This window comes from Electrophorus electricus, chromosome 7 (genome assembly GCF_041902795.1).
Source record: "Electrophorus electricus isolate QZ-2024a chromosome 7, ASM4190279v1, whole genome shotgun sequence".
Taxonomy (NCBI): Eukaryota; Metazoa; Chordata; class Actinopteri; order Gymnotiformes; family Gymnotidae; genus Electrophorus; species Electrophorus electricus.
Genome location: NC_137503.1, coordinates 29,956,314 through 29,972,500, shown reverse-complemented (window position 1 = coordinate 29,972,500; position 16,187 = coordinate 29,956,314). Strand labels below are relative to the sequence as shown.

Here is a 16,187-nt window from a genome sequence, read left to right as displayed (position 1 = left end):
GCCAGCAAGGTGGAGGTGGGGTACTGCTATGGGATGGTATTATTAAAGATGAGTTAGTTGGATCCTTTCAGGTTGAAGATGGAATCAAAATCAACTCCCAAACCTACTGCCAGTTTTCAGAAGACACTTTCTTCAAGCAGTGGTACAGGAAAAAGTCTGCAACTTTCAAGAAAACCATGACTTTTATGCAGGACAATGCTCCATCTCATGCATCAAACTACTCCACTGCGTGGCTAGCCAGTGAAGGCCTTAAAGATGAAAGAATAATAGCATGGCCCCCTTCCTCACCTGACCTAAACTCTACTGAGAACTTGTGGGCCCTTCTTAAATGGGAGATGTACAGGTGAAGGAAAACAGTGCAGCTCTCTGAACAGTGTCTGGGAGGCTGTGGTTGCTGCTGCACAAAAACTTGATCATCAACAGATTAAGAAACTGACAGACTCCATGAATTGAAGACTTATGACTGTTATTGAAAAGAAGGGGGGCTATACTGGTCACTGATTTCTTTCTTTTTTTTTTTTTTTTTTGTCAGAAATGTTTATTTGTAAATTTTGAGTTGTTTGTTTATTATTCTCACTTTAACAGATGAAAATAAACAAGTGAGATAGGAAAATGTTTGTTTTTCAATTAGTTGCATAATAATTCTGCACACTAATAGTTGACCAATAATAATGCACACATAGATATTCTGCTAAGAAAGCCAAAACCTCACTTTTAAGTATATATATAAATATATGGGTTTGAGGTTTATTAACATTTTGGATTGATCGAGTGCACTGTAGTTGTAATAAAATGAATGCTCAAAAATACAACTTGAAAAATAATTGTGTACACAGTGTATGTCACTTCTGAATAAATTTTTTGGGTCTTCAGGAAAAAAGCTCACAGGACTCTGTAAAGGGTACAGGACTCTCAGCATGTAATAACTAGAAAGGTCCAGTGTAACTATAACGTACCATAGTTTAAATAAGCCCTGATGGGATATGCCAGACAAACAGACCTCCAGACATCAGTCAATAAAGGTAGCAGTGAAGTGTTTAAAGGTAACGCTCAACATTCACACAGGCCAAATGCTGATCGACTGTGAGTTGATATTCTCTAGCTTTTGCAGCTGTGGCTATAGCATGGCTCGGAGAGGATAAGAGCCCAGATAAATTAGCATTAAGCAGGTAAAAGTAAAAGTGCTGCTGTTCCTTGTGGAACAGGGCAAAGTAAACCCACAAGGTTATCATGCATCCTCTTAAATGGCTACTGTGAGGGCATTGAGATCACACTCTAACCCTGAGCAAATGCAGACCTTTCTTTAACTGGGAGCACTGAATGCAGTGACATGAGAATACCTATCTTCTCATGTGCTCTAAGTCCAGTGCCAGCTTGTCTGCTTTCTCTATTTATCTCAACAGTTGACCATATATTATGTTTTGGTTATGACTTGTTTCTGAAGGGTTTGACTAACACATAACACAGTATGAGGTAACATGAGTTAAGGGTAACATCACTATTTGGTGTTAGCTTTTCTGCATGGGTAATCTTTTATAAAAACCAATCACTTTTATTTAATTGAGCCAAGACAAAACATGAAAGGATAATCCTTCAGGTGCTACCCCTCACAAACTTCATCCAGAAGCAGAGAGAGAGTAGTGCAACACCAAAGCAGTACAAAAACTACATTGCTGGCAACCAAACTAGAGTCAGCAGTATTTCTTACGAACAGAGAATGCAGTCCCTCTGAGAGATTCCCTTAAAGAGACAACTTTTGTGTGGGGTCACTGTGTGTTTGCTTCACTACAAAGCATGTTAAACATGCATTCTTGTCACATAAATACACATTCATACACATATAAGTGCACCTTGGCTCTGCAGTTAGACTCACATGCTGTCTCCAGATGTGTTTTAATTTAAGTGTAACCTTAATCTTTGTGAGCCCCTGCGCCCCCAACTGGTTCTGCAATGGCGGTGCTGGGTCAGTAAGGCATAGTCAGCTGGTTAATCTACACCTAGGGAGGTGTTGATCATAATAGGAATGTCCAGCACACCTATTAAAGATTTTTATTACAGATCAGAGGACAAATGTCTCTTTGGGCTGATACCCATTCACATTTATACCACCCCTATCACCATTTCACCCCTTAGTGAAGTACTTTATCTGTAAATGTAATACACCTCTTAAACTTTGTACTTTACAACTTCACCCATGGAAACTAGCTGCTCCCTTACGTTGCTTTGAATGGCTCATGACAACGCTAATGTAACTTTATTCCACAGTTGTCTCCAGTCTCCCGAAGGTTATTGTTGCTTATTGTGAATACAGCCCAGTGAAGGAGACTGAGACTGTCCATTCTGTTCCAGAAAAGGTCTGCTCTAATATCCCTGAGTACAGTAATTACAACACAGCCTGCAGGCATTTATGGCTCAGTTTCTCTTCTCTCTACTGGCATGGGATTCTTTGCACATGTCCTTCTGTGCCTTTTTTCCTGTGCTCATCTCCCCCTGGACCCAGTCTCACTTTTAAGTAACAACACTTTATTGGCAGAAAGACAAAAAAGGAGACAGTCCATTGTACAATTGGCTGGGGTTGAGAAGTTTGCTTTTTTTTCACTTCAATAAAATCAGTATATGACCGGTGCTGATGCTTATAATCTGTCAGAAAGCTATTGTTTGTATGATAATGAAAATAATACTGAAACAGTAAATATTTCAAATGAGCAGCTAAGTTAATACCTTGTATGTACAGTGTAAACAAAACCCAAGAATAGAGCAACAACAAAATATAGTACAAAGCTTGGTTTGTTATTGTTGTTGTATAGTGGTTTAAAGATGCTGGGATCAATTTACAGACTACATTGTCTCTATGTAGTTAGTCAGAGATGTTGTCATGTGTCAATGGATTATGAGTCATTGTAATGCACTTAAGTGGGAGAAGCATGGTCATTAGAGTTAATCACACGGCTCTGTTTCGACCTTTGAACATAGATTAGGCTATACAACCTCTGAAAGAACCATTCTACTAGATCAATCAACCTAACAGCAAAGCAATGGGAGAAATACTAAAGCTTCTTCAGTCAGGCTTTTGTACCTGTGTAAGCTTGAGCTCACTGGGCTGCTCTGATTGTGCTTTTGGGAAGTTTGCACAGAGAAAATTAAGTCACATTGCTCTATGTAGTGTATATGCTTGCAAAAAATATTTAGTTGGGTATGAATTAGTATTATGATATTAGATATTACAATATTCAAGGTACAGAAAAGCTCCTGATGTGAGGCTATAATTTAAATAGACTCCTGTTATAATGGAGCAATGAGCTGTATCATTTATTTATACCAAGTCCCCTGTGGAGCCGAGAGCACACTGAGCAGTGCTTTGCACTCTCTCTCCCTTTCCTTTTTGCTCTAGTAAGATTCAGGCTTCATCCCCCTCTCCGTAATTCCCCAATCAAACCTCCTCTCTTCAGAAAGCCCATGAAGTGTCACTCCGCAGCACAGTGCAGATCGATGCAAGAGCCTCAGTGCAGCACATGGCCCTCGAGGCTAAGGATCCCCTGACCCAGCATCTCTGGAGCCTTCTGTCCCCCAGAGAACTTCTCCTGGTTGCTACTGGCTGATTTGCACTCCTGCAGTCCAGTGACCCTGGCCTCTGTGGACACAGCAGGGAGCCGCTCCAGAGGAAACAGGAGCAAAGGGGAAATCGAAGCACAGCAATTTTTCCCAGACAGCAGGCAAATGTGTATGTCAGGTTAGATAATAGGCTGCAACGTCCCAACGGATGCAAAGTCAAGAGAGTCAAATCACTCCCAGCTAAGATAGTGATCCTATTGATTCCCAGCTAAAGAGTGATCCCACATACTGGCTGATAAAATAGTGATCCCAGTCACTCCCAGCTAAGATAGTGATCCCATTGATTCCCAGCTAAAGAGTGATCCCACATACTGGCTGATAAAATAGTGATCCCAGTCACTCCCAGCTAAAGAGTGATTCCATGTACTCCCAGCTAAAAGAGTGACTCTATTCACCCCAGAAAAGAATGCTGGACTCTGTTTGAACAATGCCAGAATTGTATTACAGTACATTTAAAAATGTCTTTGGACACAGAGTCAAAGTCTTCAACTGTCCACTGACAGATGTGAGATTTGCTTGGAATAGTGAAAAACAGACCAAAACATGACACGCTTGCAGAGTACTGAAAACTGCATAATAAAGTAGGGAAGATAAGAACAAATCCACCAAAGACCCAATCACACTTTTACACAGTCTATCAGTGCAATGTGCCTATACTGTAGATACAAATTTGTCAGTTCCCTACTGTTTCTTCAAGTGTAGAAAGTACTTCTGTAATTGAAATTTGTAATTGTAATTGTAAAAACTTGGATCTGAATAATTATTGAGGGTAAACATGCCTGTCAAATACAGAAATGATCCTACTATAAAGCAAAAGACTTGAGAACTTATTTACACACCAAGTGTCACGCAATGCTCCCCTTGCCACTGGTCACGTGGTACAGCCCACCACGTGCAGTGGAATTCACGTTGTCTTGTTTATAACCTTCCTTGATAGCACACACCTGCACAGGGTTTAGTGTTGTGTGTCTGTATGGATTTAAATCCCTGTTGGTGTGTGCATCATTGTTGGTCATTGTTTATGTGTATTCATGTTCGTCGTTCATGTTATGTGTGAGTGCCATCGTTGTCTGCGTTGTAAGTCAATAAACATCCTGCTCTGCGCCCTGCAGCACTTGGGCTGTTACACCAAGCTACTTGAAATCATCAAACTGACCTTGCACAGATCTCTCTAGTTTACTCAAAGACACTCTCAGTCAAGAGGCATACTGGAACACTCATTGTGCATGTACATGGATTTATACAAAAATAATTTTTGTTAACATTTGACATTAAACCACCTCTGTTGGAGTATAATTATATAATTACTTACAATGTAAATATTGAGTAGCAGTGTATAATTACTCTATGCACACTGATGCAATGTTTTCTATTATATAAGGAAAGAGCATTGTTACATATCCTACTAGCTATATTACATTTTAATTAATGGCCCAAGTATACTGTAACAGTACTGCACTAATGTAAAATCTTATTGCTTTGTTCATTTTTTAGGTTTAACTGAATGCCTTTTGCAACAACAAGTGCTGAGATCAACAGAAGCACTAAAAGCTTAAAAAGTAACACCTGCAAAGAGTAAAAAACTGAGTAAAGAATATATGTGAGTAGGGGTCTATCACTGGGTTCAATGTGCATTATCTTAGGTTCTGCAATTTGTCCTACAGCATTAGACTTTATCTAGCCAATGCATGAAATTAGATTTTAATTTTCAGTTCATGAGCCAAAATATGGCTGTGTAAGGTAGGCAAAATATCACACATGCATGCTTTCCTAATCTAAAAATATGACCATATTGGCGGTAGGTATGAAACTTGACTATTTTTAATGTCTCTGTTTCAAATTTAGACTTGAGGGTTGATCTGCCCATCACTTATAACCAGTGTGCATGTCCTAGTTATACTACTATATACATGGGATCAGTAGACTCCCTGGTTCTTAATCCTCTGACAGTCAAATTCTACCACCCACTTGAAGTCGGGGAATATAATGATACATTGCATAATATGTGCCATCTACTTTCCACACCTGGCCTGAGATAAAATGGGAATTTTTTTTACTGCTGATGACAGCAACATTGTGGCCAGATAAGGTTTTAGTGTAGGTGTAAACCCCAAATTCCTTGGCAGGTAAGAACATATGATCATCAAATGTGAAGAATAGGAAGAACACTTGGGTAATTATGCAGCAAGAGGTGTGATTATGCTGTATTGTTATCTAAATGTTCTTATTTCTGTGTTCTAGAAAGGCTTTGTCTACCTGTAAGAACAGCACATGAGCGTTTATGCTTTTTTTAGATCTGTTTGATCCCAGGTCTGGTCCATCTGGAGCTACAGGATTCCGGCCTGACATGAAGGTGAGACAAAATGTCCTCCTGGAGGCTTAAGCCTACATCACATGGCCTAATCTAAATGCAGTGGTAGTGATGTTAACAAGCTCATCTGGAGAGGTGGAGCGAGGTCTGTAATTAGTCAAATATGCCCTGCTCCTCTCAGCAGATCAATCCCTGGACAAACAGGGACTGCATCACCGTACTGCACCAAATTAACAAGCCCCTTCTCCCTGTTATTTATGAACACCACCAAGTTATTGACTGAGAGGGGCAAACAGCAAAAGACATCACATGCGCTCCAAAGCAACTGCTTGGATAATAAAAATTCACTCTGACACATAAAATAAAGTATCATTCCACTCATTACTCCAATAACTTTTAGCTCTCCAGTTTTAAACAACCCATCCTTTTTTTCTACCTAACTCTTAAGCACAACTACAGTGTCCAATTATGGTAATCAGAAGTGTAGCTCATAGCCAATCACATCCCCTGTTGCTGGCCATTGGTCAGCCTGCAGGGCACTCTTGTAGGAAGCAGTAGAAACAGAGAGACAGTGGGGATGGCTTGATGGGCACTTTCAACACTACAGTTACGGTCCAGGCTGTAGCGGCGAGGCCCAATCAGTAGGAATACAGCTTAACTCGGTGGAATAGGAAAGGGAGGGAGGAGAATAGGATTGAGATGGGGGATGGTGCATAAAAAGTCGGTTCTGACTGAGGGAGGGTCACCCAGAGAGAACATAAAGGTAAATAAGAATGAAAAGGGATGAAAAGAATCTAAAGAAAGATGGAAGGTTAAAAAAAACAAAAAAACAAAAAAAAAACAGAACAACAGCAAGAATCTGCATAAGGACTTGCACAATGTTCCACCATGTGGATCAGTGATGTGAAATATACTTAACAAATTTCCAAGACTGTGGAGGGGGGAGGGGGTTTGAGTAACAGAACACATGTATTTTCAGGTAACGGCACCTGACACCATCTTACACCCACAGAAGCGATATCAGACAAACCATCTAGCCATGAATGGTTACTGACTGCACTAAAAAGATAGCTTGGCTTTTGAACTAATATATGCAGATGAGCATTCCCCAATATTAGCTATATTATTTGGCCAAGCTAATAGCATACAGCTAATAGCATAACTATTCCTGCATATAGCTTCCTTTATGGGGGGGGAGTGGTATCTTTTAAAGATATCAGCCAAAGCACTTTGTGAAACCAAAGAGAGATGAGCAGCTGCATGTGTTCTGTTGTTGACACGCTGAGGTTGTACTGGTATATGTGTCTGTAACGGGTTGTGATACCAGTATGTGATGTGCTTCTTCAAAACATGGACCTCTACTTCCTGTTAATTATAGGTTCATTGTAGCCAAGTGAATGTCTTCTCTTACAACCTCATCTCCAGAGAGAGGACTGAATCATAGCTAGAGGCAGGTTCTGTGAAAAGAACCTGTGGCAGAAGGCATTGACTGCACAGTAGTCAGCCTAAAAGACTATCCTAATGGCACCTAAACAACTCTTGGTCTTCACTGGCAGCTCTGGTGCTGTGGACCAGGGCAGGGATGTGTACAACAGTGGTTGGAGCAGAAAGGAAGTGGTCACTCAAAAGTAGCCCCTCAGAGAACCAGAGCACAGCTTTCCATATTCAAGACACGCCATCCTCCTGATTCACTGGCTAGCATTAAAATATAATTCAGTTCTGGTCTGCCATTGTGCTGTAAGGGAGTTCTGCCCCCCCCCCAAGGGACATGCTGGGTCCTGCCTGAGGGTCCTCCTATGGTTAATATGTTCCACACACCTTGACTATGCAGTGTGTGTGGTCACAGTAAGATGTGGACTTGGTTCTGTAATGTATGTGCATGGTTTATTAATTACCTTAAGAAGGGTCTCATTGAACCCAGTAGCACTTCTATTTAAACACAGGCACGTTTGCATGTGTACACACACTGAACCCTGCAGACCTCACACTTATGGAATAAAAAGCACTTTCAAGGAAAACAGACTCAGAGAAAAAGACAGATAGAGGGCAGAGAGCTATCATAGCCCTATTACAGAAAAGCAGGGCAGAGATTAGTGCAATGTCTTACCTTTGTGATGAATTCAACTCCAATTTTTCACCTCTTTTCAATCACAATGGTACCAGTCATTGACTTACAAATCCCCCATATAGTGTGCACAGATTTACGATTAACACAAATAGGTTCATCTTATGGCTCATCAATGATGAGTGGTTGGATTGACAGCCAATCCAAACACTTTACACTAAACCTGAAGTAAATCATGATCTGATCTTCCACATAAGAGCATGGTTCTACCTGATTAAGCATGTCAAATTATCATAATCTCCTGGCATACCTCCATTCAACTATTTCAATCAAATCACTCCTAACAATGTACACTGCCAAAGTTTAAACCAGCACAGGTTATATAAGGCTTTATTTCCAACTAAGGTTGGTCTAATTAATAAAAATTAATAAATAGAATAATAGGTTTTCTTATTTTCTTATTATGCATTACTTATTGAAAAAAGTAATAGCACTACTCATTGTTTCTCTTCAAAGTCACGCTAATAAACCTTAAACCTTTAACATAAAAAAACCAACCCGCAGAGATAACCAACAGTCCTTTCTGTACTCGAACTCCGTAGAACTAGCCAAACATAAAAATCATAGAAAAGGCATGTTTGTTTAGCCATGATTTTTAAAAAATGCTGGCTAATGCTCTGACAAATTGATTACAACTGTATTTAAAATAATACTTTGAATATTTGAATTTATATGAATAAAATTAATAATAATATAAATAATGTGAATAATATGAATTCAGCCTGGTCTAAGGCCTCTTCAACAACAAGAGTTGTTGGATCCTGCCCTACCTCACTCCAGCCACTACACTCTGCTTCTTCTGAAATCAGCACTCAACCAAAGCAGTGTTAGCCAGCCTGAGCCCAGCCTATCTGAAGGTAACCTTATCAGCCACCAGCTTTGCCCTGTTTTAGCCCTGTTTTAGCCCTGTTTCAGCCATGTGGGCTCCAATGAGTTCCCCACTCCCTCACTCAGCCAACCAGGTGTGAGCCCGCTGGAGCTGCTGTCTCTTACCATTCCAACCTAAACACTTCTTGCACAATTTAGTCATGGCCTGTTGGACAGTTATAGCCAGTGTGGCTTAAGGACTGTGCAGGGATCAGAAGGGCTGATGTTACAGAAAACCCTGAAGCCGAGGCAGAACTATTTCAAGGCCCTTAGACTGCTCAGACCCTCCAAGAAGATATACTGGGGAGCTGGAACTAGGATGCTGAGAGCTAGGATTGGTGTTACAGTGTGAGCTGTAAAAACTGCACATGCCTTTACACTTTATGGGACTTTGACTTTGCTGTACCATTGCGAATATTTACTGTTTTTGAAGAACCATTCACTCACCCATGAATTCTCTACTTTTACCAGTATTGTCTTCCTAAGTCTGGACAGAGCATAAAAGCAGTAAAACAAAGTACTGAAGAACACTTACAGCCCACCATCATCATGGCCACAGAGAAGATCTTCTCCCCATCCGTGGTAGGGGCGATGTTGCCGAAGCCGATGGTGGTGAGGCTGGTCATGGTGAAGTAGAGTGAGGAGATGTAGAGTGTGTCCTTGCTGGGACCCCCTTCCCATTGGCCTGAACCACTGGCATTGTACCGGTATGGTCTGCCGATGCTGGTAGCCAGCTGGTAGAGCCAGCTGTCTGTCTTGATGGTGTTGGTGGCTTCATCAATGACCTCGTAATCGCCGATGCTGTACCAGATGCAGGCCAGCCAATGAGCCACCAAGCCAAAGACACAGACGAGCAGGACGAGGACGGCAGCTCCATACTCCAAATAGTGGTCCAGTTTGCGAGCCACGCGGCCCAGACGTAGCAGGCGCACCACCTTCAGCGAGCTGAACAGGCTGCTGAGGCCCTGGTAAACAGAGAAACAGCCAGTATGGCGGATAAAGAGCTGCTGAGTCTCCTGACATAAAACACAAAAGTACACATCATAGAGTCTCTGTAAGATCGGAATGATACAATAATTTGCGAGAGACTATAAGATAAATGGCCCTTCATTCATATCCACACAGAATCTAAAACAGACTTCATATTGTGAGAAGCAGAATGGGTGTAGACTAGTGCATTTAAGAAGCTATCTTCTTGAGAGTGTTCTCCTATGAATAATTCTAGTTTGAGGAATGCTATAGCTCCACATGCCTATAGTCACTTTGATCTAACTGCTTTCATGTCAGAGAAGGAGAGGACAAGAAGCTATGGGTATCTGGAGTTGCTCTTGTCATCACAAATCGTCCCTTGCCAAATATGAGGAAATACAGATCTTCTGAAAAGGAGAACACAGCCAGTTGGTGGGTCAAACACATTCCTCATACAAGTGGTTTTAGAGGACTTGCCACGTACACCAACTTGCCTGTATACAGAATTTTCCATTAGGCACAAACGAAATTCACTGGTAGTCAAGACCTTTCACACAAGTTATGAACAGCTTTTCCCCTAAGAAAAAAACAATCCAAAGCAAAAAATAATTAATTTGAATATAAAAATGAACATTATATATGTTTGTGATTATATTCAGCATTCTGCCATGTCAATCTACATCTCAGTATTAGCCATCCATCTGATCGGCTAAGGCCTCAGAGGCTACAGTGAGACCATGCTCACAATGCCCACTGACTTTATAGATAGTGACAAATTAGCCTTTTTCAATTTTCTTACATCATGTAACTCTCAACACTGACAGTCACTGTCCAGGGACATCGTCTGTTAAAATGGCTAAAAGTGCAACTTCACCTGTCATGACAAATATTCTCTTGTGTGTCTTTCTTCCTGACCTCCTCCTATTTTAGTCACAACCACCTTGTTTGGAAAGCCTTTTTTTTTTTAATCTGATTTCATATGAAAGCATATTTTATTTATGAACGTTAAGGTACAGCATTAATAACTTGAGTAATGTTGCTCATTGCTTGGTTTTGCCAGCTCTTAATTCATCTAATGATGTGATACATTTTTGTTTACTGATCTTTGGAAACAAGTTTATTATATTATTATCTGTAAATACCAATTTTTTTCAGACAAATATGGTAGGGCACTTAGCCTTTAATGCATTTAAATATCCAGATTCATAATTCTATTTAATGTATGCTCTTGTACAAACAGCCATTTTAAGATTCATTAACAACAATTTGGTGAATCTGATGATCACAGTTGTACAAATTGATTTTATGACACTAAGAAATTTAAGAAAAGAATGTGAAAAGTGTTCTTGCAAGAGGACCATTGTGTAAGATACAGATATGATAGGATAGAAGTTACCAAAGTCTAAATATAAGCTCTAAAGCAACCATCGGAAATGTCTGGACCATTGTGAGTGAGGGTGGTGTGAGGGGAAAGATATTTTAGTGTTCCTGGCTTATGGTGAGAGAAAAACAGAATGCTCTTTTTCAGGTACACCCACACACTAGAACAATGGCTCCTCAAACAAAACAAAAACATCACTTTACAGCCTCTGCACCATGAAAACAGGTTTTTTTTTTTTTAAGATTCCGAACTCTTTAAACAAAACCCTGCAACAGTATTTTATTTACAGATCCCAAGACCCTGTTCTGTATTTATTGATGAAGTCAAAGCTTTGTTTAAGATGAAGGCAGAGGGCAGCTTTAAAAAAAAAAAAAAGTAGTTTTCCAAATTAATAAATGGAGGCTTCTAACTAATGAAATCCCTAAATTCCTCCAAACAGAACTGTATATGATCTCACTGATAAAATGGAATAGCAGAGTTCATGTACACACATTCAGTCTTTTCAGAGAAGCATATTTGAAGGCTCTACTCTACTGAAGGCTAATTTTTGCATCTTCAACAACATTAGCGAGTAGCAGACTGGCAGTCTAGAGCTGTGTATAAATACTGCAGCAATGTGCACCTCATATTGCTAATTTGCATGTCCTCAGCTTTTTTCTTCAGCCATCACATAATCATGAGGGTTATTTCTCAAACATGCTTTATATTCTTGAAAGGAGCAATTTCCCCAAGACACCAACACAGAAGAAGGGAAAGTAAAAATAGATGTGTTCGTAGTGCTCAGACACAATAACCCAAGGGGCTTTTTATGCTAGCACAGGATTGCCATTAACTCTGCAAGTCAGTCACTGTATGGCCAACAGAGACATGATGTGCCTCTCCAGCCTTGGCATCTTCTAATGGAAATCTTTTGCTAGTAATTTATCATTTAAGGGTCTAATTTGTATTTGTATTTGTATTTAGCAATCTAACTGGCATGTGAAAGATCTAGGGATCTAGGGATCTAGGGGAAACTCATACATGGGCTGGGTGGCAGTGTTGTTCAGAACAATTTAGAATGATGTGAGAAGTACAATTTGCTTCTAAATAATGTCTTACTCATTGTGCTAGTAAAATTCAGAAGTGTAGCGCACAGCATATGTGGGTATGCCTGCGTCAGACATGGCAAAGTTTATGCAGCAGACTGATTTATATTGACTCACATCTAAAATCGCTTTAGACAAACAAACACATGGGTGAAGAATTCAAAAGATCATTAGCATTAAACTACAACACCATTAGTGTCTATGCCCCACCACGCCCCACTCGGCAAACCAGAACAAGGGGTTGATGCCTCACGCTAATGATGAGTGTGTGTGGAGTGAGGACTCACACAGCAGGGAAGAGAAAGAATGGTGAGAAAACAAGAAAGAGGAAGAGCAAATTACCGGCAGCACTGAGTCTTCAGCACGCGTAGCATTCCGTGGGGAGCTGGCAGCGGCCGGCACGTGGCCGACTGCAGAAGACTCGGAGATGGGGTCCTGAAACAATGGAAACAATGGAAACAATGGAACGCACAGACAGGTTACTCGAATGAATGCGAGAAATGTCTCATGTGATGCAAAGCTTAATAGGCTCAGTAGTGCAACAGAACAAACCGGTGAACATGAAATAAGTTAAACAACGCAGGAAATGATTAAAAGATCACCAAAGTGACCAACAGCAGCTCAACACAGCAGCCTGAGGACAGATGTGGCTGTACAGATGAGAGAGGGATCTAGGGCACAATGATAGCATGCAGTTCCCTAGGGGTGTATCTGGCAGCTCCATGTCAAGAGGATGACAGACACCTGTGCTCTGGGCTACTGCCTCCGACATAAAATACACTTTAGCGCTTTAATGTGTTGACATGCTGTGTTCACATGTTCATGCCGTGACCTTAAGCAGCTATAGATGTCCTTCTGCCAAAGTCCAGGTGGTTTGGGAGCATGGAACTACTGAGACATGAGCATAGTGAGGCCTTGTCATAGCACATAGCATAACGGTAGATGACACCTGTCAGCATAAAAAGTGTGCTGATGAGGCAGGCAGCACACTGGGACTGAGAGGGAAAATGGAAGCTGCTGGAACGGAGTCTGACATTTTAACAGCAGGTGTGTTGGTGACACCTGGCCTCTGTCATTGGATTAAAACCATCACTGCAGAAAAATCATTCACACATGCATGAGTGTATGTGGAGCGAAACACACGCGCGAACCCACTCAGGCTCTCACATACGCACGCGCGCATACGTTCCTGATTTCACTTTTCATACACAAAAAAAAAAAATCCTATGAAGTCTTTATCGTCATCTCCACTTCTCCTCAGCCCTCTTTGTTTTCCCTAATGCGTCCAGTTCGTTTGGAAAACATTGCTCATTTTTCACCAGCTTCCAAAGGCCTTCCCCCCATACACTCTCTTCAATTATCTTAGCCTGGCCATGCTCTGGGCTTGATCTTCTCTCACAGAACCGGATTGGATTGAAAAGAAGGGTGTCCGGGGCAGAGATGTAACGCATGTACCATACATTACCCAAGGGCCTGAGCAGCATGCTTCATTCTAGCAACTTTTATATGCCTTTGAAAAGTAAAGGCTTTGCAATAGCTACATTTCTTTTACAACATATTAATTAAACATGTTACTTTGAAAGACAGAATAAGTTTTTAAATGCACCATAAGGCACATGTTAAATACAAATGAGCTGACAAGTTATTTCCCACAGCATAAAGTAACTCATAAAAAGAAATATGAAAGAAAATACGTAAAAAAAAATTCCATATTCATAATAGTACCTAGCTGACCAGAATTTCCATATGAAAGCAAGAGGCATGACAAATATATTTTTATCCCTGCATTTTGCTCACATGTATTTTGTGGTGAATAGGGAACAAAACACCAAGCTCTTAAACTGACTAATAAACTTAATGGCTGGAAAATTACAAAAAAATAAATATCATTCATCTCCACTCAAGAGATCAAAAACAGACGAGCGACTGTGCAATTATTTTTCTCTGGAGTATAATTCATGTTTCTCTGCTTCATTTACAGTCTGTGCCAAAAAAACCCCAAAAACATGTTAAATCTAGTGGGGAAAGCGTGGCAATGTTTAAATGCCCAGGAGACAGCCACTACCCCTCTTCCTTTCCCTCTTGCCTACAGGATACTGACAGCTACGTTAGATATGGATAATGATCACTGATAAGATGCAGTTAAATAATGAGGGTGAGGGATTTAAATGCATCATATTTGTATGGCCTTTTGCTGCACTTGTAGCCTAAGCCTGATAGTTCCTGAGCCAGGTTTAGCTAAGCACTGTCTTGGCCTGCCAGTGTCATAGTCTATGGTGCTTTAAGCAGATTGGTAAAGGCATGGAGGCAGATCCCCATATGCCACACTAGAGCTCTGTATTGACATTCTGGCTGCACTGCAATTTCAGGGGACTTTATTGCATTCGTCCTGTTGCCATGCTGTACATGCACTAGTAAAGGTACCGCCTTGATGGGAGAAGACGCCTGTTGCCTTGGCAACTGTAAAACCAATGCCGACTGGAAGGAAGGAAGCAAACTGTGGAGGCATTTCGTTACCTAAGTATACCGCTGCACACATTTACAGCCTCACAGAGGGAAGACTAATAATGAGAAATTAAAAGATGGCACACTTTCATTGGAAAACACGCAGGTAGTCGATACGGTTTGCAGCCGAGTGACCCACTGCACCAAGTGACCTGCTACACCAGGTGTCCCACTGCAGTCAAGTAACCTGCTGAAGTCAGATGACCTGCTGATGTCAGGTAACCTGCTGCACCAGGTGATCCACTGAAGTCAGGTGAAAGCTGCAGTCAGGTGACTCACAGCACCAGGTGACCAATGCATGGTTTGAGAACTGGCAGGAAAAATAATGAGCACGCTTAAAATCCGGGACAATGTCCCAGCATGCCCAGCGCTAATGAAAAAAAAAAAAAAACACTTCTTCTTGCTGCTTTCAGGCCATCACACTGCTTTCAAGCCAAGCCTGCCACTCTGCTGAAGGCCTGCTCTAGACCTGAGAAGTAAAAATGATTCTCAGGCCCATCACTAATGATACACTCTGCACTACTATTTTAAGTCACAAAAGTGGACGACAATAAAACTAACACCCAAACTACACAGGATTATGTTCCCTCTGTCTCCTCCCATTTTGCACACATGGCAACTTCTCGACATTGCATCGCAGAGCCAGCCATCACTTTGAGACCAGTGTGGAGGCCACTGCAGGCCTGTTCACTGATGAGGTAAGCCGGTCTGTACTGGCCAACAAATGCATGCCGTTAGGCTGTGAGATGCCTGTCCAAACGGCTGAGCAGGTCACTGGCGATGTGGAAGAGCATGGGAATAATCAAGAGAACATATGCATGGATTTTGGATTTGAGCCCGTGGAACAGAGGGAGTTTCAGATCCTCTGGCACATGTGGTTGACTGTAAGGTCATGTGTATTCACACTCAGTCTCCCATACAGAGACCCCTCATGTCTGACATGCATGTGCCACATAAAAATGCCCACACATGCATTTCTGTTCTCTTCAGCAAGAGAAGCAGCTCTATGCTAAGGACGTACTGTATAAATAGCTATCATCACAAGCATGATCCATACATGAATAATTAATAGCTTTCTAATGAAAGACAAAGGATCAATTTTTATGCAAGAGTTGAGTGAAGCAAAGATTTTTTTTTTATCTCCATAGGACATAATATCTTCAACATCTTGGCAGTAAGAGTCCAAAAAGATGCTCCTGGCAACCATTCTAGTCAACTAAATGCAAATTACTCAGAAAAGTGGCTTTTAGCAGAGTAATAATCAGAATGGGGTTTCTAATGTATCCTAGCAAAGCACTTTTACTGGAAAAGAGAGTGACCAAAATAGGCAGA

General features: G+C 41.1%; 1 protein-coding gene across 5 annotated transcripts in view; it reads right to left on the bottom strand.

Annotated features, from left to right (window-relative positions):
• The window catches only part of kcnh5a (potassium voltage-gated channel, subfamily H (eag-related), member 5a), a 63,838-nt gene that overhangs the window by 29,847 nt on the left and 17,804 nt on the right, over nt 1-16,187 (bottom strand). For all 5 annotated transcript variants that reach the window (XM_027002962.3, XM_081717676.1, XM_081717673.1 and 2 more), the window contains 2 exons: nt 12,693-12,785; nt 9,451-9,880 (listed from right to left, as the gene is read on the bottom strand). In XM_027002962.3, the coding sequence (XP_026858763.2) occupies nt 9,451-9,880; nt 12,693-12,785 (523 nt within the window). The remainder of the gene's footprint in view (nt 1-9,450; nt 9,881-12,692; nt 12,786-16,187) is intronic.